The 24,402-nt window shown below is 40.6% G+C and overlaps 1 protein-coding gene across 2 annotated transcripts in view; it reads left to right on the top strand.

The window, feature by feature from the left end:
- LOC126100845 (uncharacterized) overlaps positions 1 to 24,402 on the top strand; it is a 155,141-nt gene that overhangs the window by 92,255 nt on the left and 38,484 nt on the right. For both annotated transcript variants that reach the window (XM_049911499.1, XM_049911500.1), the window contains 2 exons: positions 5,232 to 5,345; positions 8,637 to 9,310. In XM_049911499.1, coding sequence (XP_049767456.1) covers positions 5,232 to 5,345; positions 8,637 to 9,310 — 788 coding nt within the window. The remainder of the gene's footprint in view (positions 1 to 5,231; positions 5,346 to 8,636; positions 9,311 to 24,402) is intronic.

Below are 24,402 nucleotides of genomic sequence, written 5' to 3'. Positions count from 1 at the left end.
TCTTGGTGTGTCAGATACATTTCTGTTAGCTTCAATGAATCCTGCTTTTTGGAAGCAATTTGAGATGATGGCTTCTGTAATGTCTGTCCATGCTTTCGCACTATAATGCAAAGCATCTAAAATTGACACTTTAAAAGAAGGCTGGATCTTTTCCCAACTTCCATCAGAGTTAATGCCTTCTGCACAATTGCCTTCCTATAGCGTGTTTTGAAGGCATGGGTAATGCCCAAATCTAAAGGCTCTAATTTGCTTGCGCAGTTTGCTGGCAGAAACTCTAATTGCACATTATGCAGACTTATATTTCTGTGATGCATAGGGCAACAATCCGCTAATGGGAAAATTTTTCTGTTGTGAGTACCCATTCTTGCATCAAGGCTGTAGTTCGTTGGTAGTGGTTTTATGTTTTTAAAACACCATGATTTTCTTAGATTTGCCGACAGCAAATGGTTTAATTTTTCCGGAACCATGTGTTTTTGTGCCTAACATTTCTTTTGGGCGAACTTTACTGTGGTTACCTCCATGGCAGTTTTCACCTTTAAAGGCAAGTGCTTTATTTGGCAATATTCTGAAAGGGACCTGTTTCGTCAATATTGAAGATATCTTTCGGTTTGTATTGTTTCAAAAGTTCTTGTAACCTGTCACTCTGCCATTCCGTAACAGATTTTATGTCCACACTGTTTTCTTCACCGCATACTGTTTTGTAAACTACATTGTACCTCTTCTTAAATCTATCTATCCACCCATTACATGCTGTTAAGTCCTTGATCCCAAGTACATTGGCAACTTTCAGCGTCTTTTCGCGCAACATCACACCGTTCATTGGAATGTTCGATGCACTTACTGCCTGAAACCAGTTCTTCGTAATTTTCTCCAGCTCTGTGTATTTTGAATAGCTGGCACCCCCTCCTCCCCCTCTCCGCACCACTCGCACTTTCCAGAATAGGTGTTTTTCACGATAGCGTTCCACATAGGTACAGGTATTCCTAAACTCTGTACTAATGCAACATGTGTTCCACAGTGAGCTTCAACTCTTCCTAGAATTTGTACCTTTTCTTCCATAGAAAGGGTTTTACTGTCTCTTTAAGCAGTACTGGCTTTTTCCATCTTAAACTGCAACAGAAAACAACAACGTGGAAGAAACAAGTAACCACAGACTTCGATCATTTCACCCAAGGCTACGAACATGCTACAAGGTACACACAAACAAAGTAACAAACACCATCTCTTCGCGCGGTAGTTGTCAAGAGTAGCTGTGTTGATTGAAATCAACTCAGTTCGGTTGTAGGATCAGGCTTGCCAGTGTTGCCAACGTTGTCAATCTTAGCTAGCAAATGATGCACTGTACAATGTGTATGCGAACCATAAAGGAAACTACCGTATATTAGCAAGTTACAGATACTGGGAAATGGATATCCTCTGTATGTGATGATTATCACAGGGTGAAGTTAACGCCAAAACGATGCAGCTTCAATAAAATAAGGGTACTACTTATTGTAGCACATAGTACTGACAGATAAAGTTGGTATCAACTAGAAACAAATGAATGTTCCGCAGAAGCTGCACATTCCTCCAGCTTCTAGTGTAATATATACATCAGCCACTATGCCGAGTTGTGGTTGGCAGTGGCAGGATACAAATCGCAATTTGTTCTGACTTAATATTTGCTGAGTAGAGCGCCCTGGTATCAACAGAATTAACCATGTAATGTATGTAAACACCTCTTGAAGGCAAATGCAGTACCTGCATCATTTTATGTCAATCACACAAGGGTCCCCCCCCCCCCCCCCCCCCCCCCACACACACACACACACACACACACACACACACACACACACACACACAAACAAACATTAGTTCATAAAACTTAAATTGTGGGATAGTTACTGGTATGTTAACATAAAAATGGGTGCAAATTAACGTGGTGAACATAGGAAATTTGTCAGAAGCGATAAAAAATGTTATAAACGGTGGGCCTATGATTTCCATAAATTGCTCCAGGCAAATTCTGTGATGGGTCCTGTAAAAGGGCGCGACCAATTTCCTTCCCCCATCCTTTGGTAATCCAAGCTTGTACTCAGTCTCTGATGACCACCCTGTTGATGGGATGTTCAACTCTTAATCTTCCTTCCTTCATTTGCTACTTGCGAATCAAAGTCTACCAAAAAACTGTACATTTGGTACTTAAACATTCTCACTATCATCACCACTTCTCTTTGAGATGTTAATGACATGTATTTTTTCAGAAATATTGTGAATGCAGAGTTTGCACTTTCTTTTTTATTTCCTCCACTGTTGTCTGTGGCCTCCATTCTTTTAGCATACAACATATTTCGTTTAATGCTGTATCACATTTGTTACTGTTCAGATAATCTTTATTTCTAATATCAAAAAAACATGACTTCAGTGTATATTGTTCAGCTAAAATAATAGTGTTGTTTGCATCAAGTTTCCACGTCCTTCACGAAATTACATGTAGTCAGCATGCCAAGGTAAGTGTGCAGTGCGCACCCACAAATGACTTCACTTTTTGAAAGCCTACGTATGAAAGTAAATGCTTAGCCTTCTGTTGGCAGCATTTGTGTATCGTGGGATGCACTTTCATGCACAGATGTATATACTCCCGTTCAGTTACATGCAACATTCAGAAGCAAGTTAGGGGTAACAAGTTTCAAAAGTCTGCGCAACTACATTCTCTCTTGTTGTGCACTAAAATGAACTTGTTAATAGGTTCAATGGCACCTGCCCGAAGCTTGTCACCTGTGATCAACACAACTTCTAGCTGCTTCTGGCAGTGGCCATTTCACCTTGTTTATGGACACAATGAACCCAGTCCCTATGGATTTTACTATGTAAACCTGTATAACATCATGAAGAAACTATTAACCAAAGCAGTCTGAGTGTATGGTGCTGGGATACAGCACACAAGAGTCAGTTCCCAAGATTTTGTGTCTAGCTAAGTATGTAAACACGTAAAAAAATTAAAAAACACTTCTCAGAATCACACAACATGTATAAAAAAATGAACTAAATGCTGCCTGTTACAGAAGTATACATCCTCTGACAATAAAGTTTGGTGAATAGTCCTGTAAAATTAACGTAGATGAACTAAAGTTATCTTACTGTCCTACGAAATAATCATCTCCCATAGCTGTGCATCGCTGAGCTCTGCGATACATGTTGTGGAAACTTTGCATGAAGTCTTGCTTTAGGATGGTGTTGAAAATCCGCATCACGTTTCATTGGATGTCAGGAATTTCGTCAAATCTCTTTCCTTTCAAAGTGGGTTTGATCTGAGGAAATGGGAAGAAGTCTGGAGGATTGAGATCCACCGAGTATGGTGGATGTTCAAGTTGCACCACTCCCTTTTTTACCAGGAACTTTTTGAGAATGTTGGTTGTGTGTGGGCCAGCATTGTCGTGAACAAAAAACTGTGAACCTTGCTGTGCATACTGGTCATACCCTGCTTAGACGTTGCATGAAATATGTCAAAATTTCAACGTACTGTGTAGCATTCAACGTCTTTCCTTCAGGTAGAAATTCTTTGTGGATAATGCCTTGACTATTGAAGGTCATAAGTATCATTTTGATGCGTGATTTTTTTTTTGTCTCTGACCTTTTTCTTGTGAGGTGATGTCAGAGAGCACCATTCCATGCTTTGCCATTTCGTTACAGGCTGTACCGGAGACACCAGGTTTCATCCTCAGTGACAATACGGTTCAAGAAATTGTGTGTCACATCCACTCTTTCGACAAAATCCTATGAAGCCTCTAAATGTGCCTGCTTCTGATCGTCAGTCAAGTGATGTTGCACAAGACAACAAAGGCTTTCTCTTCCATAACTCCTGGGTAAGGATTTGTTGCATGGATTCACAGTTCATCTGCAGTTCATCCACTGTCATGCGCACATGTAATCAGAGGTCATTCATGATTAATGTCCTCACTTTCTCAATATTTTCGTCACTGACAGTGGTTGCCCGTCGTCCGCTAGAGGGATTGTCAGAAACACTTTCTTGGTCTCCTTGAAAACAGGCAAACCACTCGTACATGGACTTCATGGGCAGTGCTTGATCCCCATAAACACGTACCAGCATTGCATGCATGATGCATTTCTTGCAATGTCTTGCCAAGCTTAAAACAAAACTTTAAATTGACCGTTTTTCGTTCATTGTCCTTTTCTCAGTTCATAACCAACGCACTAAACAAGAACTTCGTCCGACAGGTCTAACACAGAACACACACAATGCTCAATTGGACTACGGTGGAGGCAGGTTGTCAACACCGGCCACTATGCAGGTGCAGCGTTGTGAGTCGCCAGTGTTGCCCGATCCACTGTTCTGACTTCATTCACCAAACTTTATTGTCAGCGGTTGTATATGCGTCTTTTTACACTTGCAGAATTGCTTGAGCAGTCCCTATCTTTTTTGAAACTTGTAGAGTGATCATAGTAGATGTGAGGAGATTGTCAGTTGTGGCTTTCATCAGCCGCTGTATTTTCAACATCTCGTAAGGTGTTTCAGTGTTTAAGTAGTTTTTGAGTAGCAGAATGGAACAAAATGCAAACTTCATTTTAGTATATCTTCTCCAGAATGTTTTATTATAAGACCTAGGTACACGACCAGTAGATCTAATGCAGGTTTACTATTGCTTTATCACAAATTTAAATATATTGTTTTTACATTATTTATATAAGAGGATTTATTATTTTATTCATGGCTGTAATTTTTGACTGCTGTAGTTCACGTTTCAGAATAAAATTCTGTCATTAATTGCAAATATGTTTTTATTTGACTTTACGAGTTTTGATAAATTTAATTTATCATCTTCAGAATCTTAGTATTTGGTTTAACATCTGTTAATTTCTTCTTCGCAGAACCATAATGCCGTCATATGTCAAAAAATGTACATTCTGTATGTGATTGTTGTAAACACAGGTTGAGAATTTGGAGTAACTAAATCACGTCTGTGTATAGATACAGTTACAGAAACGATGTGATACAGTTACTGTAAATTATTAATCACATGCAATATGTGCATTTCTGGACGTGTCACGGCATTATGCTACATTTCCTAATCCAATATCAAGCTCCTGAATATGATAAATTAATGTGTCAAAACTGGCAAAACTAAATAAAAATATATTCGCGAAATGATGACAGAATTTTATTTTGAAACACGATGGATCTGTTTCCTGTGGTGGTATCATTTGTATTTATGCTAGCACTGTGTTTCCAGCACTCATCAATAAGCTGTGCGAGAGTACACCACCAGAGATGCTCAGAAACTTGAGAATCGCTGAACTCACGTGTACACCTCCAATGAAAAATCATGAAACAGAATCACAGAATGGTAACAGCACATTTTTCTACTTCTTTTTTTTTTATAATAATTTTTATTTAATTTTGTGTCAATCAAACTTCGACATTTTTTCACTGATATGCAGAACAGGCATTGGTTGTAATTTTCCTGACCCTAATTCACGTGTATCTGTATGGTGTAAAAACTTGCACTTGACACTAAATAATGAAAAGTGTGAGGTCATCCACGTAAGTGCTAAAAGGAATCCGTTAAACTTCAGTTACATGATAAAGCAATCAAATCTAAAGGCCTCATATTCAACTAAATACGTACGAATTATAATTACGAATAACTTAAATAGGAAAGAACACATTGTAGAAAATGTTGTGGGTAAGGCAAACCAAAGACTGCGTTTTTTTGGCAGAACATTTGGAAGATGCTACAGATGTACTGGGTAGCTATAATTGAACTTTCCATTTTGAACACAGAAACTAATTACCGTAAGAGTTGCTACATTAGTGTCCAGAGTATGGCGGTGCATAATTTCCATGCGTCACAGTGCCGCCATCCAGTTCCAACTATGGCCACCAGGTGCCATGATCAGTCATCATGATTCGTAGTCTCACGATCTGACGATTCCCATTGCATTTGTTGATGTGTCAGCATGAGCTTGGACAAAAGGCAGCAGGGCGTTATTGTTAAGGCTCCATTATCAAAACGGTACAGCTGCAGCTGCATTTCGAGAATATCACTGGCTGAAAGGATGACGGAAGGGCCCCCTTTCTGCACCTGCTGTACAGAGCATGAGGAAGAAGTTCGAATCAACTGGTTGAACTGTGTGTCGCTCCAGGAGGAGGACGATGACTGGTTGCACCACAGGTGGTTGATGAAATCGTTGTTGCTATGGCAGACAATGCTGCACGCAATTCTCGATTGTCAGGCAGTGCGTCTGCTGTGTCATGACAGTTAAACATCCTGTGGTCCATTGTTCAGAAGGTGCTTTGATCCATTCTCAAATGGTATCCGTATAAGGTCCATATCGTACAGCAGCTTGCATCACAAGATGCACAATGATATATTGACTTTGTTCTCCTCTTTCTCGCAAAGATTGAAGTTGACGAGGACTGGCCTTGGACCATTCTACGGACATACGAAGCTCATTTTTCTCTGACAGGTGAGGAGAACACACAGAATTGCTGAGTGTGGGGATATTTGCCTCCAGTCACTGTGCATGAATCTCCTCTGTATGATGAACGTGTTACCATATGGTGTGGCTTCATGGGTACAGTCGTCATTGGCCCATTCTTTTTTAAACAGGTTGGCACTCAAGGACCAAAGGCATGCAGTGTGACTGGTCAGCATTACTGTGATTTGCTTCACCAGCGTGTTACACATGCCCTACAGGAGAGGTGAATTGAACTCAACAGTTTTCATCCAAGATGGGGTCCCACTGTACATCGCTCGGAAGTTCACCTGCTTCTCTGAAACACGTTTGGAAACATTTGGTTTATCAGGCATTGTTTCCAAATGCTTGGCTAACACTATCACATGATCTCGATTCCTGTGTTTTGTAGTTGGGGGGGCTACTTGAAGGACAGGGTTTACCAGGGGAACATTCACACATGTGCTGATCTGAAGCACAGCATATCGAGAGAGGTAGCCAGCATACCTACAGACACGCTTCATTCTGCTCTGCAGAATACAATCCTGTGCTTTCAGACTCTTCTGGCTCCATATTGATCCCCTTCTGTAGCAGTAATGGTACCGGTATGTAATGGTATAATGTTCCAAAGTGTTTCAGTTGAATTGTTTCTGCGTTATTTCTCCTTCCCATGCCCTTTACGTTAATGCTACCAAGTTTGTTTCTTGTATGGTAATTTAGTTTCCGTGTTATGACGTGAGACATAGGGAAAGGTTAATTATAACCACCCGCTACTATAGAGATTGCCTACGTTACTCTTGTCCATCCTCTTTTGGAGTACTGCTACATGATTTGGGTCCTTATCAGAGAGGATTAACAGAGTACATTGAGAGAGTTCAAAGAAGGTCAGGGTGTTTTGCATTATCGAGAAATGGAGAGAACATGTCATGGTCATAATACAGAATTTGAGACGGAAATCATTAAAACAAAGGAGTTTTTCATTGCGACATGATCTTGTGAAATTTTAATTACCAACTTTCTTTCCTAATGTGCAAATATCTTATTAATGCCAATGTACATAAGGAGAAAGGATCATTGTAATAAAATCAGAGCTTCCATGGAAATGGTAGTTCAGTTCCTTAACTGATATAATTTTAAGAATTCGCATGTAGCCTAAGCTGTACCACAACGATACTGTCACCATAAGTGATAATTACAGTTGGTCACTTATTCACATAGTGTGTGGGCTGAGTGGCACCCACATACAAGGTGGAACAAGTAAAAGTGGCTCAGAGAACAGAGTTCCAGTATATAAAGAAACACAACAGAGGAAAGGAAACGCAGTACTAACCTGACTATAACAGATGTTGAAAGTGACCACCATTCATCTCTTGGCACATTTAGGCCCTGGTCAGCAAGATGCTGAAGGCAGATCGAAGCCAGACTGCTAGAATTGTTGTGATCTGATCCGAAATGTTCTGATGCAGCCTTGAAGGCTTCGAGAGTTATTGCGATACACCTTAAACTTTGAGGGCTCCCCATGCAAAGTAATCGTGCACTAACAGATCATGTGACCAAGTGGCCAGCTAAAGCTGCAACCTGCCTGACCTCTGCTAACATCTTATGTCAGGCATGAAGATTGAAGATTGTGTAATGTGGTTTGGCTGGCTGTATGGGCAGTTGCTCCATCCTGTTGAAAGTAAATGTAGGTCTAGGTCTGTACCTCCTCTGTCAATGCTTCCACAAATGGTATCCATTCATCTGGCTACTTTTATTTTTCCCACCCTGTATATGTAGATGCATTGATGTAATTCGTATGACTATGTTAAGTGTAATAATATTTATGGTATTGTTTTTCTTTAGCTGGTTTGGTTGTTGAAGCATTGTGTATATCGCCCTCAATATTTGCCTTAAAAATAAAATGCATTTTTGAATCTGATAAAACTTACTCAAAGAATAGAAAGCAAAAACAATGTAACTGTACAGGTTTGTGTGTAATCTATAGCTCTGATGAAAGATTCATCCAAAAGCTAGCAATATTCTGTCTCGTTTATGTGCTTGTCGATGACTCAGTGCCTGAACTGTGTGATGGAAATTGCTGAGATATTGGCACAGATTAACTGCTTTTGTTCCTTCTTTGTTGTTAACTGAGGCAGTAAAAGTTTAACTAACTTCATGTTTTCTTCTTGTGGATGATACAGCCTCCAGGACGGATGCAGTTAATGAAGAAGATATGACAGATGTAACAGAATCATATACTCCTGTAGCCTTAGACACAAATTTGCTGAAGCCGATATGCTTTGAACGTAAATGTGGTGGCAGTACATGGAAACATGCTCTCCTACTCTCCACACTGAAGAAGAAAAACCAGCAGAAAGAAAATCCCATTAGTTATTTTCAAAATGGAATGTGTTCACCGGAAAGCCTTACTGACACACCTCCCGCACAGCCGAACAAGAGGACTTCAAATCCAGTGAAATCATTAAATAACTTGTGGACTGAAGATTCTGAAAACTTTAGAAATTACTGTGTCAGCAATAAAACACTGCATGCAGAACTTCCATATGATACTGGGAACCTTGAGAAAAGCAGCCTAACAATTAATAGTGCAGTTAATAACCAAGGAGGAACTGAGTGTCATGTCTTGGGTGTACCAGATTCCGGTTTGGAAAGTGAAAGGATAAATCAAGTATTTCCAGGACTGCTTCAGCTGAGGTCTGGAACTTCAAGTTCAGAGGCAGTGAAAGCTCTGATCATTCAGGATCAGAATAAAGTAAGTGGTGTCCCTGTTCATCATAGACCAAGTGGAAGACACTCCTCCGAAGAAGAAAATAGTCGGATCTCTGATATCTTCGCCAGTGGAAATTTCAGTCAGGTATGTTATAAACCTAAACAAGAATAAAATTTTGCACTATCCTTAGGACTTTAATGTGTGTCTCTTATTTAAAAAAATAAAAAATAATTATTCAGAAAATTACTATATTCAGCGACCTGTGTAATGGATGTAAAAGGAAACCTGCACTCACAATGCATTTCATTGTCTCTGATAATCAGTGGGACAGTATGGCATGTGGACAGTATGTGTCATGTCCTGAAGGGACATCAGACACTCCTACCATACCCACATTGTCGCATCTCAAAAAAATGGCCCCTTAATTGGCGTATGCCACGGAGAGATCACTAAAACATGTGGTGTATTGTTGCTAGTCTAGTTCAGGAGGAGGTTGAGTGGATGCTAAAACACACACAAATTTTAGTAATTTATTGGAATTCGAACATGGTAAATACTTAATTTTGAAAACAAGTAGAGCTATCATATGGCTTTAGTGCTGTCACTGACACTTCCATACAAAATGGTTGTTCAGTTCCTTAACTGATATAATGTTCAGAATAATTGTGCAATTGGCACACAGCCAGAGCTGTACCACAACTATACTGTCATCATAAGTGATGATTACAGTTGTTCAGTTAGTTAGTGTGTTTGGCAGGGACTGACTTTACTGGTTGCGCTATCTTGAGGTACCAATTTTTAAAGGATACCTCAGTCAGTGAAAGACGCTATGTTCCTGCCCCACCCACCACTCCACATGTTCCATCCTTGTGTAGTGCTGTGTCATGTGACTGCAGTGGAAGGGGAGGCCTGAGTGTGGACATAGGTGAGAAGACAAGGAATGTAATGACACTTGATATCCACCTTGCAAGTGACTGGAAACACTGGCTGAAAAACTGGCCATGGGGTGCACGCCTGCATCCAGTGACACAGTTGCTATGGTCGGGTTGACTGCAGGTGGAACTCTAGGGACATAGTGCTGCCTGGTCTGTGGCAGCACATCATCAGACATTGACTCTGACAGCTGGACCGGCAGAGACATTGACGGCATCAGAACAGTCTGTCTCCATCGACACTGCGCTGGTATAACTTAAGACAGAGTCTTTACATATTGGCTCCTACCATAAGGCAGGAAGTAAGGTATGCATGCCATTCCTTCAATGTTGTAAACTTTGAAGTGGGCTTCTAGTTGTGTGCAATCGTGCCCTGAAATGAGGTCCATTCTGTCTGAAATGAGATCTGTTCTGTCTGAAATTTTGCTCACCACAACTAGAATAGTTTTTCATCATCCTCCCAATCTCTGCAGTATCCTTGTCAGACTCCATGCCCCTGCACTCATCTCCCCACCCTCTGGCTCCTACCCCTGTGATTGTCCCCACTGGAAGACTTGCCCTATCAGCCCTCCTATCACCATCTATTCCAGCCCTGTAACTGGTAAAACACATACTATCAAAGGGATAGCCACGTGTGAAATGACATGTCACATACCGGCAGTTATGTAAACACTGTTCAGCCTTTTATATCGGCATGACTACTACCCAGTTATCAGCCAGGATGAATGGGCGTAGGCAGAGTGTGTATGCAAGCAACACTCAATATCCTATTGCAGAGCATGCTGTATAACATAACACTCATGATCTGGGCGCCTGTTTCACCACATGCACCATCTGGATTCTTCCCCCAAACACCAGTTTCTCAGAACTCTGCAGATGGGAACTAGCACTGCAACATGTCTTTGATTCTCACCACCTACCTGGCCTTAATTTATATTAACTCCTTCCATTGCAGCATTTCTGTACAGTAACTACTCTTTTCTTCACTCCATTTTAGTTTTCTACATCTTTCATTTTCTGACCTGCCTATTTTTCGCCATCCCCCTTCCACCTCTGTTACGTACAATGCAGTTAGCTTTTCACTCTTATTAACCCGTGCATGATGTATTAGTAGTAATCTCTGTCTTGCGTATTATCCTGTCTTCCATCTTTAAGCTCTTAGGTTTTAAAATCTCATCCAGTGCAGTCCCCAACAATCAGTCTTTCCTTCTCATCCCATCCTGTAAGTCTCCCATGAGCCGGTGTTCTGGGTGACTTTTCTGAACTGTACCCTTTTCCATAAATCTCTCCAGTCCTTCTCCTTCACCCTTCTTCCTTCCCCTTCAAATTTTCTGCTAGGAGGAGGAGCTACTGGTACCGAAAGCTTGTAATAGTTAAATCCTTTTGTGTGTGTGTGTGTGTGTGTGTGTGTGTGTGTGTGTGTGTGTGTGTGTGTGTGTGTGTGTGTTTCCCTGCAGCCACTTAATGAGTAGATATTTTATCTATCCATTTAAGTTATACTATCTGACACATTATAGACAAAGGTGTGAGTGAGTGTCACCATAACTTGCAGTTTCTGAGGAGCCACGAGGGAGTTCTGGAAGACTATTCACTGAAAAAACAGACAGACGAAAATAAAGGGCCACCTTCATCACCATTCTGGCATATGAGAAGCTCGAAAGGGCCATCTTTGTCCCCACTGTGGCAAATTTAGGCAGTCTAGTTCAGGACGAGGTCGAGTGGATAAATCGTGCACACAAATTTTAATAATTTATTAAAACTCAAACATTATAAAGACTTAACTTTGGAAGTAGAAGAATGAGATTTTCACTCTGCAGCGGAGTGTGCGCTGATATGAAACTTTCTGGCAGATCAAAACTGTGTGCCGGACCGAGACTCGGAACTCGAGACCTTTGCCTTTCGCGGGCAAGTGCTCTTCCATCTGAGCTGCCCAGGCACAACTCGTGCCCCGTCCTCACAGCTTTACTTCTGCCAGTACCTCGTCTCCTACCTTCCAAACTCTACAGAAGCTCTCCTGCGAACCTGGAAGTTTGGAAGTAGTTTTCACATGACATGAAATTGGTACTATCACTCACATGTCCAACTTTTAGCACTTCATTACAGAATGACAGTTTCATATCAGATTTCAGTTCTTAACTGATACAAACTTCAGAATAGCTGATTTGTGTGCAGCAGGATTTGTACTATAGTGATACTGTCATAAGTGATGAGTACAATTAGTCGCTGATTACATATAGTGTGAACTTGGAAAAAATAACTTTCCAGCTCTGGCAGCACATTGGTGTCTGCACCGATGTGTTCAATTTTTTGCTATGTTTGGCAGTGACTGTCTTTAGTTGTGGTGCCATATTCAAGTACTAATTTTTGCAAGGTACCTTATTGTGCAAATGACACCACAAACCATTCATTTGCTATCATGAGATGAAAACCATTGATGATATACTTCGCCACACGGGATTAGCCGAGAGGTTTAAGGCGCTGCAGTCACGGACTGTGCGGCTGGTCCTGGCGGAGGTTCGAGTCCTCCCTCGGGCATTGGTGTGTGTGTTTGTCCTTAGGATAATTTAGGTTAAGTAGTGTGTAAGCTTAGGGACTGACGACCTTAGCAGTTAAGTCCCATAAGATTTCACACACATTTTTTTGATGATCTACTTCCTTGTGGCCACCTTTGGCCAGTGCCAGCTGATGACAGCTACACACAAATTATGGCTAGTAGGTACCCTCAAATAATGCAACAAAACAGTGTGCTGCCTTTTTGGAGGCAACTGAGAGGGCCGTCAGCCTAGATCGAACACAAACATTATCCATATGATCAGGTTGGACCTTTAGGCGTCAATTACAAACAACAGTAGAAAGCTGCCAGCAACACTCTGTCTGAAGGTGGACAAGGGAGCATCTGGAATGGCGTCTGGATTAAGGGAATCAGGTTCTCTTCACCAATGATTACAGGATTTGCCTGACATCTGATGAGTGTCATAACAGTGTGGTAAGATGACCAGGTATCAATGCGCATCTGAGATAAGAAGTCCAAGGAGTTCTACTGGGAAATGGGTCAGTCATGTTTTCGAGTAGTTTCATGCATAAATGTTGGAACACTTGCATTCATTACAAGGATAATTTGAAGGCTCTGTAGTATCGAGACACGATTCTTATTCTGTTATTCAGTACTACAATCAGCCTCGTCCCCATGAACAATTGACCTTGTTTGCGGGGAGTCTTCTGCGTATCAGTGATACAGATAGCCGTGCCGTAGGTGCAACCACAACAGAGGGGTATCAATTGAAATGCCAGACAAATTTGTGGTTCCTGAAGAGGGACAGCAGCCTTTTCAGTAGTTGCAAGGGCAACAGTCTGGATGATTGACTGATCTGGCCTTATAACATCAACCAAAATGACCTTGTTGTGCTGGTACTGCGAAGGGGTGCAAAGCAAGGGGAAACTACAGCTGTAACAGATCGGAGCGTGAAATGTCAGATCCCTTAATGGAGCAGGTAGGTTAGAAAATTTAAAAAGGGAAATGGATAGGTTAAAGTTAGATACCGTGGGAATTAGTGATGTTAGGTGGCAGGAGGAACATGACTTCTGGACAGACGAATACAGCGTTCTAAATACAAAGTCAAATAATGGTAATGCAGGAGTAGGTTTAATAATGAATAGAAAATAACAACACAGATAAGCTATTACGAACAGCATAGTGAATGCATTATTGTAGCCAAGATAGACACAAAGCCCATGCCTTCCACAGTAGTAAAAGTTGGTGTGTCAACTAACTTCACAGATGATGAATAGATGGAAGAAATGTATGATACGGTAAAAGGAATTCTTCAGATAATGGAGGGAGATGAAAATTTAATAGTCATGGGGGACTTGAATTCGATAGTAGGAAAAGGAAGTGAAGAAAAAGTAGTAGGTGAATATGGACTGGGGGTAAGGGACGAAAGAGTAAGTTGCCTGGTAGAATTTTGCATAACTTAATCATAGCTAACTCTTGGTTTAAGAATCATGAAATAAGGTTGTATACATGGAAGAGGCATGGAGACACTAGAAGTTTTCAGATAGATTATATAATGGTAAGACAGATTTAGGAACCAAGTTTTAAATTGTAAGACGTTTCCAGGGGCAGATGTGGTCTCTAACCACAATTTATTGGTTATGAACTGGGACCTGGATAAACTTAAAGAACCAGAGATTGTACAGAATTTGAGAGAGCATTAGAGATTGATTGACAAGAAAATGGGATAGAAATACAGGATAAGAAGTATGGGTAGCTTTGAGAGATGAAATAGTGAAGGCAGCAGATACTTAATTTAATTGATGAATGAGGCAGACAAAAAGGAATACAAACATTTCAAAAATGCGATCGACAGGAAGTGCAAAATTGCTATGCTGGGATGACTAGAGAACAGATGAAAGGATGGCTAAGCATGTATCATTAGGGGTAAGACAGATATTATCTACAGGAAAATTAAAGAGACCTTTGGAGAAAAGAGAACCACATGTATGAACATCAAGAGGTCAGAAGCAAAGGAGGGAAAGCAGAAATATGGAAGTAGTAGTATATAGAGGGTCTGTACAAGGGTAATGCACTTGGAAGAGGACGGAGATGAAATGGAAGATATGATACTGCATGAAGAATTGGACAGAGCACTGAAAGACCTAAATCAAAACAAGGCCCCAGGAGTAGATAACATTCCATTAGAACTACTGATAGTCTTGGGAGAGCCAGCCATGGCAAAATTTTCATGTGGTGAGCAAGATGTATGAGACAGGCAAAATACCCTCAGACTTCAAGAAGAATATAATAATTCCAGTTGCAAAGAAAGCTGGTGATGACGTGTGAAAATTACCGAATTATAAGTTTAATAAGTCATGGTTGCAAAATACTAACACACATTCTTTACAGACGAATGGAAAAACTGGTAGAAGCTGACCTCACGGAAGATCAATTTCGATTCCGTAGAAATGTTTGAACATGCGAGGCAATACTGACCCCTATGTCTAGCTATTGTAGACTTGGAGAAAGCTTTTGACAAGGTTGACCGGAATACTTTCTTCCTAATTGTGAAGGTGGCTATGTAAAATTTGTAGAGAGACCACAAGAGTTGAGGGGCACGAAAGGCTAGCAGTGCTTGAGAAGGGAGTGAGACAAGCTTTTAGCCTATCCCCGATGTTATTTAGTCTGTATATTGAGGAATCAGTAAATGAAACAAAAGAAAAAAATTGGAGTAGGAATTAAAATCCAGAGAGGAGAAATAAAAACGATGAGGTTTGCCGGCAACAATATAATTCTGTCAGGGATAGCAAAGGACCTGGAAGAGCAGTTGAACGGAATGTACAGTGTCTTGAAAAGAGGATATAAGATGAACATCAACAAAAACAAAACAAAAATAACGGAATGTAGACTAATTACATCAGGCGATGCTGAGGGATTTAGATTAGGAAATCACACTTAAAGTAGGAAATGAGTTTTGCTATTTGGGGAGTAAAATAACTGAGGATGGTTGAAGTAGAGAGGATGTAAAATGCAGACCAGCTATGGCAAGGAAAGCGTTTCTGAAGAAGAGAAATTTGTTAACATAGTCTTTTCTGAAAGTATTTGTATGGATGTGAAACATGGATGATAAACAGTGTAGACAAGAAGCTTTCGAAATGTGGTGCTACAGAAGAATGCTGAAGATTAGATGGGTAGATCATGTAACTAATAGAATGGAATTGGGGAGAAGAGGACTTTGTGGCACAACTCGACTAGAAGAAGGGATTGGTGGGTAGGACACGTTCTGGGGCATCAAGGGATCACCAAGTCAGTATTGTACTGAAGTGTGGAGGGTAAGTATTTGTATGGAGTGTAGCCATGTATGGATGTGAAACATGGACAATAAACAGTGTAGACAAGAAGCTTTCGAAATGTGGTGCTACAGAAGAATGCTGAAGATTAGGTGGGTAGATCATGTAACTAATAGAATGGAATTGGGGAGAAGAGGACTTTGTGGCACAACTCGACTAGAAAAAGGGATCGGTGGGTAGGACACCTTCTGGGGCATCAAGGGATCACCTTGTACATTCCGTTCAACTGCTCTTCCAGGTCCTTTGCTGTCCCTGACAGAATTATATTGTTGTCGGCAAACCTCATAGTTTTTATTTCTCCTCTATGGATTTTAATTCCTATTCCAGTTTTTTTTCTTTTATTTCATGTACTGATTCCTCAATATACAGACTAAATAACATCGGGGATAGGCTAAAACCTTGTCTCACTCCCTTCTCAAGCACTGCTAGCCTTTCGTGCCCCTCAACTCTTGTGGTCTCTCTACAAATTTTACATAGCCACCTTCACAATTAGGAAGAAGGTATTCCAGTCAACTTTGTCAAAAGCTTTCTTCAAGTCTACAATAGCTAGACATAGGGGTCAGTATTGCCTCGTATGTTCAAACATTTCTACGGAACCGAAATTGATCTTAGTATTGTACTGAAGAGTGGAGGGTAAAAATCGTAGAGGGAGACCATGAGAGGCAGATTTAAAAGGATGTATGTTGCAGTAGTTACATGGAGATGAAGAGGCTTGCACAGAATAGAGTAGCATGGAAAGTTGCATTAAACCAGTCTCTGGACTGAAGACCATAACAACAACACAATAATCAGCAGTTAGGGACTTGGTTCATGTTTCAAGATGATATTGAAAAGGCACCTTATATCCACCTTCTGAATACTATCCTCCAGTAGGGCAGGAATAAACTGAATTGAATAGCCTGCAATATTTGCTGGCAGGTATAATTTGAAGCTTACGTCCATGACTACTGGAATCCTAGACACACATTGGGTTCTGTCTGGCAAGCTGCTATCATTGATTGTGGCAGGTTTGAACAGCAACATCTACACCACAGAGTGGACCAACAGGATTTCTGCAGTATTTTATGTTACTCAACAGCGTATTTTGATTTCAAAGATGTGCGCTTTCGAATAGATTGCCGTTATTTTGATTGTTTAGCATTTTACATGAAGTAATTGTTTTGTTTCTTCCGGCATAAGTTTCATTCGCTGCCCCTCTTGAAACTAAGCTCACACCCATTTGCTCATACACATATCATGCAAAATTTCTTTGTCCCATGTGTATTAGCAGTAGGAGTAGTGATATTCTGTAAAATGTAGGTTAACATACAAGGGGACACCAAAAAAGGAATAATTTTTTTAAAAGCTATGTATTTCCAAATTGTTCGCAAAACAAACTTATCCCCTTCAAATTACTGTCCATTACAACTAATACATTTGTCCCACTGGTGCTTCCATTGTTTGAAATGTTTTTCATAGTCAACTTTTGAAATAATGTCTGACAACCCCCCCCCCCTCCACCCCCACCCCCCTCCGGTTTTCTCTTAACGTATTCAATGTTGTCAAATTGGTGTCCTGTCATGCCCCTTTTTATATGTGGAAATATGAAAGTCACAGGGAGCTAGGTCAGGCAAGTAAGATGCGTGGGGCAGCGGAACTGTCGTTTTTAGCGAAAAACTAACCTAGAGGGCTATGTGTGCAGGTGCGTTGTCAGGGCGGAAGAATCAGTCTCGTGTCTGCCACAAATTGAGTCTTTTTTGTAACACTGTTGCGCAGTTTTCTTAAAACTTCCAAATAAAAGGTTTGGTCTGGAGGAACAAACGCTGAATGAACTACACTCTTGACGTCAAAAAAGCAAATCAGCATTGTTTTGATGTTTGATTTGACTTGACAACATTTTTTTGGACAGAATGATGATGACATCTCCCATTGGCTTGACTGTTACTTTGTTTCCGGGTCATAACTGTAGCACCTTGACTCATGACCAGTAATGACCTTTGACAGAAAATATGAATCAGTGTCGGTAAGCTGGTTTCAACATCAAAACAGTTTCAGCAGTATTTTTACCAAGTAGAAAACAAAACTTCGTAGCTGCACATTGTTTAGTTAAACTTGCCACCATAAAAAAAAAAAAAAAACAAGAACAGAACAATGCTAGCAAAAACAGTCACTGCAGATGAACAGAACAAGCGAGGTCGACAACCCCGGGGGCACTGAACTGGCAACGAGTTGCACTATAAACACTTACTGGCAGAAATGCATACTACACAAGCTGCGCCCACAGCGATGGTAAAAAGCGCTCTCTCTGTATATCTCATATCTCTCTCTCTCTCTCTCTCTCTCTCTCTCTCTCTCTCTCTCTCTCTCTCTCTCTCTCTCTCTCTCTCTCTCTCACACACACACACACACACACACACACACACACACACACACACACACACCAATCAATCAGACAGACATTAGGTTATGTTTCATATGCGCATATAACAGGTATGTGATGTGGATTTCATATGTGCCTTTATCTTTGACCAGACCAGAAATGCATGTGCATTTATCTTTGATGAGACAGGAAATGCCCTTGCTGTACTGTAGTAGTGAGTTGTGGTTTGTTGTGGGGAATAGTTCTTCTAAGTTATTGATAGGCGAGGACAGGCAAATTTTACAAGCATAAGAGATCTGTAAAGTAATATTAAATCTGCAGTTTTTAATTGTACGTGGTGAAATCTGCATGTTATTAAAAAATGCCATGAAATTTGACATTTTCCCCAGTCTCTTGCAAAATGCAATATAAAGCGGACTTCCACAGTCCCTGGTGATCTTTGTTTTATAGGCATGAGCTAAAGTGTACATAGGAACTACAAAGAGAAGCACAACACCTGACATAAGGTACCCAAGAAATTGTCATCTGGGAAATATGGGTAAATCTAAAGTTGCTGATCAGTCACAGGGACCAGAAAACCACCAAATTTGTTTCCCCAATAGTATGCCATTTTCAGCAGCTACGCATTACTTTACTGGGATACACAGTGACACAACAGAAATTTAAAAGCACAAAAAACAACTTTAACACAAAAAATGAGGCTTGAAATTGAGACCACCTGTCGCCCTTAGTGCTAAATGAAGCAAATGGCAGCATCTTTTCCTCACTGCAAAATCTATGGCACATCAATGCAGCTGTGCGATCTCAAGCAGCAGCCAAATGTCATGTCCCAATACTTGCATGGATACATATTAACAGTTCGGCTTGTTGAGCTTGCTTAAGTTGCAAACCCCTGTATGAGTTGTTTATAGTCTCTAATGTTGTCTCCAGCATTAGGAGATGAAATGTTAGGCACAGAAATATGCCTTGGACCACAGCCTAATGGCCTTAAAACAAAGATCGCCAAGGGTCCAATAGTGCTATGAATTTGAGGGTAGCAGTTTATTAATATTGGTAACTAATAGTTATTTAATGTTAGTACTAGATATTGAATTCTTTTGTCAAGGCTGAGGTTTGATATAACCTTAAAACTGTCATTTCCTGCATGAAGAACTGATGCTCTAGATGTGGTACCAGATACAAGTACCTCATTTCCAACAAACTCCATCTCAGAAACAATTTTATTCACAGCAGTCATATTTCATGACACTTTGGCACAACATATTGTATTAAAAATGCGTTCTAGGGAGGTCTTCAATGCTGTGAATTAAGCTACATGGTTTAGTAGGATATGTTTAAGTACAAAAACCACCAAATATACCAATCTAGTAAAATAGGGAGTACCCTCTGCCATGCACTTGACAGTAAATGCAGACCATTGATGTAGTGTGAAAATGGCCACTTTAGTGCCTGTTCAGTTTGTTTCTACCACAGCACAGGATAAGTGATGTCATGCAAAGGCCGTTTGTGTCATATACGGTAGATGGAAGAATTTAAATCTTGCCACAAAAGAGTATAATAGCGTGTTCTTGAATCCCTACCTTATCACTAAATCATTACATTTAATCCAAACTCCTACCCAGATAACTGTCTCACCATGAACTTCATTCACAAAATAGTAAAAAAAAAGTTGAATAGGTATTGAAATATGCAATCTCATTGTTATATTGTAGCACAAGAAACTCTTTTTTGTGATGTGATGTGTACTGTGCTGTGATTTTCTTATGGAAGCAAACTCAGCCAGTACCATTACATTGCAAGTGCCAGTACTTTGGAGTTTTTGTACTTGCACCCACATACTACAAAAGTACGCAGTGTAATTGATGCACCACATTAAAGATCTCTACAAAACACATCGGCTTTAGTCGGATTTGTTGTGCAAGCTTTTGAAAAAATGTGAAGTGAGAAATACTTCAGACAGAGGCAAAGGAAACAGTAAAACCCACTGGTTGCTGCTTCAAACTGGGCTGACATCTTTATAGTCACAGATTCAGGACGCTGATGATGAACTTTCTTGGTGCTGACCTGATAGAGATTATGTTTAGCTGAAATGAAATTATTGAACAGCAAAGTTATTGATGTTGAACATTTTAAATTTAATAAGTTAAAGGAAAAAAAAACTTCCTCTGCAACCATACATTACTGGGAGTTTTTTGAAATAAGGTATTGCCGCAACTTGAAAGTTTTGTTATGGAATATTATACCACATATCTGTCAGCACATCAGTTTAGTGTAAAAACAGCCACTGGCATAGGAAGTTGCTATTCCACTAAATTCAGAATTTAGTGGAATAGCAGCCCCACAGTAGCAGGAAGTGTGGACATGGTCAAATGTCTGCTATTACACTGTGAGATTCTTTTTCAGCTATAATGATGAATGGTCATAAGAGAAATTTTGCTTTTAGTCAGTTGAATTTAATTGATTTAATGTAAATGTTCCTTTTTGCCCTATAATTTAAATAATGTGATGTATTATGCCAATAAATATAAAGTAATTGATAGGTATTTTGTCATTTTCAACATAAAATTGATCATAAAATAAAACGATTTTTCTTGTCCTCAGAATGAGATTTTTCACTCTGCAGTGGAGTGTGCGCTGATATGAAACTTCCTGGCTGTGTGCCGCACCGAGAGTTGAACTTGGGACCTTTGTCTTTCACGGGCAAGTGCTCTACTACCTGAGCTACCCAAGCACGACTTGTGAGGTACTGGCAGAACTGAAGTTGTGAGGATGGGTCATGAGTCGCACTTGGGTAGCTCAGTTGGTACAGCATTTGCAGCGAAAGGCAAAGGTCCCAAGTTCAAGTGTCAGTCCAACACACAGTCTTAATCTGCCAGGAAGTTTTGTATCGGCGCACACTCCGCTGCAGAGTGAAAATCTCATTCTGGAAACATCCCTAGGCTGTGGCTAAGTCATGTCCCTGCAATATCCTTTCGTCCAGGACTGCTAGTTCAGTAAGTTTCTCAGAAGAGCTTCTGTGAAGTTTGGAAGGTAGGAGATCAGGTACTGGTAGAATTGAAGCTGTGAGGACGGGTAGTGAGTTGTGCTTGGGTAGCTCAGTTGGTAGAGCACTTGCCCATGAAAAGCGAAGATACCGAGTTCGAGTCTCAGTCCGACACAGTTTTCTTGTCCTATTTAAGGAGAACACTCTGAGAGACGTAGGAATCGAAGCAGGACTGATGTAAACATGGACCAACCTATTTCATAGGTTGGATAGAGAACAGTGTGCGACTTCGGCAGGATGAAGGTAGGATTGAGAAGTATCAGGTGAAATGTACTTGGTAGTGGATGGTGATGATCTGAAAGAAAGAGCAAAGGCAGTCTTTGCCATGTGCACAGAATATGTAGGTGTCATTAATCAATCTGAACTATACAAAGGAAGGTGTATGAAGGTACTGTGTAAGTAAGTGTGACATTCTTATGGACTTCTCGGATGTTTTGACCATTAAAGAAGAAATGATTAGGCCAGAAAGTAGGTGGCCAGAAGTAATAGGAAAGAAGTCGTCACTTTGGTCAAAAAAGAAAAAATTATGCCATGAACTGGTTGTTCAGAAGCAGTGGGAATAAAATCATGGGGTTGGTCAAAAGAAAAATAACTACGCCAGGAAGTGGTTGGCCAAAAGTAATAAGTAAGAAGCCGTGGGTTTGGTGTCACAAGATGCTGGAAAAGGTTCTATTCCATGCCGGTAAGGTCATGGGTTTGGGAGATGTTAGTGTTTGATGACTTAGCATCTAGAGTGAGACAGAGGTACCAAGCATGAATGAGGAGAGGGAGATAGCGGACCAGTATGGCAGCTCTTCGCCTGGCTGACTGTTACATCAGTAGTCATTGAAACTGTGCAACAGTGGGAGACATATATGAATGTAAGATGGAAAGGCAAATTCATATAAAGGCCAGAACAAGTAAGATCTGACATTATTCGCATACTACAAAAAATTCTGTAATATTTTAAGGAAAGTTATTAAAATGTCAAGACTTACGTACAGCCTGACAGAAATTAATAATGGGGATAAATAATGAGGTGACAAGTAACGAGATAGTGATATGCACATATACAGATGGCAGTAGTATCGTGTACTGGAGGTCTAAAAGGTCAGTGCATTTATACTTGGATGATCCATGTGGAATGGTTTCTGATGTGATTATGGCCCCATAACTGGAATTAATGACCATGAACTGCTAGTTGGATCGAGGTGCATAGGACATTCCATTTCGGAAACTGTTGGACAATTCAGTATTCTGAAATTCACAGTGTCAAGAATGTGCCAAGAATACCAAATTATAGGCATTAACTCTCACTGCAGACAATGCAGTGACGGCCGTCCTTCACTTAATAACTGAGAGCAGTGGCGTTTGCATAGAGTTGTTGGTGCTAACAGACCAGCAACACCACAGTGAATTAACCGCAGAAATCAATGTGGGATATACGATGAATGTACCTGCTACGACAGTGCGACAAATTTTGGATTAATGGGCTATGCAGCAGATGACAAACGCAAGTGCCTTTGCTAACATCGTAACATCATCTGCAGTGCCTCTCCAGGGCTCGTGACCATATTGGTTAGCCCCTAGACAACTGGAAAACTGTGGCCATGTCAGATAAGTATCGATTTCAGGTGGTATTAGTTGATGGTAGGGTTAGAGTGTGGTACAGACTCCAAGAAGACATGTACCCAAGTTGTCAGCAAAGTACTGTGCAAACTGGTTGTGGATTCTTAATAGTGTGTGGGTTGTGTTTACATAGAATGGACTGGATCTTCTGGTCCAACTGAACTGACCATTGACTGGAATTGGTTATGTTCAGTTACTCGGAGACCATTGCAGCCATTCATGGACTTCATATCACCAAAAACAGATGGAATTTTTATGTATGATGATGCAACACATCACCAGGGCAAAGTTGTTCACAATCGGTTCGAAGAACGTTCTCGACAATTCAGATGATGATTTGGCCATCCAGATTGCCCTATATGAATCCCAGCGTCATTTATGGAACATAGTTGTTAGGTCAGTTCATGCACAAAATTCTGCACTTGCAACATTTTCACTGCCTATGGAAGCAGCCCCCCCACGAACCATGGACCTTGCCGTTGGTGGGGAGGCTTGCGTGCCTCAGCGATACAGGTGGCCGTACCGTAGGTGCAACCACAACGGATGGGTATCTGTTGAGAGACCAGACAAACGTGTGGCTCCTGAAGATGGGCAGCAGCCTTTTCAGTAGTTGCAGGGGCAACAGTCTGGATGATTGACTGATCTGGCCTTGTAACACTAACCAAAACAGCCTTGCTGTGTTAGTACTGCGAACAGCTGAAAGCAAGGGGAAACTACAGCCGTAATTTTTCCCGAGGGCATGCAGCTATACTGTATGGTTAAATGATGATGGCGTCCTCTTGGGTAAAATATTCCGGAGGTAAAATAGTCCCCCATTCGGATCTCCAGGCGAGGAATACTCAGGAGAACGTCATTATCAGGAGAAAGAAACCTGGCGCTCTACGGATCGGAGTGTGGAATGTCAGATCCCTTAATTGGGCAGGTAGGTTAGAAAATTTAAAAAGGGAAATGGATAGGTTAAAGTTAGATATAATGTGATTTAGTGAAGTTCAGTGGCAGGAGGAACAAGACTTTTGGTCAGGTGAATACAGGGTTATAAATACAAAATAAAATAGGGGTAATGCAGGAGTAGGTGTAATAATGAATAAAAAAAAATAGGAGTGCGAGTAAGCTACTACAAACAGCATAGTGAACGCATTATTGTGGCCAAGATAGACATGAAGCCTACGCCTACTACAGTAGTACAAGTTTATATGCCAACTAGCTCTGCAGATGATGAAGAAATTGATGAAATGTATGATGAGATAAAAGAAATTATTCAGGTAGTGAAGGGAGACGAAAATTTAATAGTCATGGGTGACGGGAATTCGAGAGTAGGAAAAGGGAGAGAAGGAAACATAGTAGGTGAGTATGGATTGGGGGTAAGAAATGAAAGAGGAAGCCGTCTGGTAGAATTTTGCACAGAGCATAACCTAATCATAGCTAATACTTGGTTCAAGAATCATAAAAG

Source organism: Schistocerca cancellata, chromosome 9, assembly GCF_023864275.1.
Source record: "Schistocerca cancellata isolate TAMUIC-IGC-003103 chromosome 9, iqSchCanc2.1, whole genome shotgun sequence".
NCBI lineage: Eukaryota > Metazoa > Arthropoda > Insecta > Orthoptera > Acrididae > Schistocerca > Schistocerca cancellata.
The sequence above is the reverse complement of the archived record's forward strand: the minus strand, read 5'-3'. Positions and strand labels throughout refer to the sequence as shown.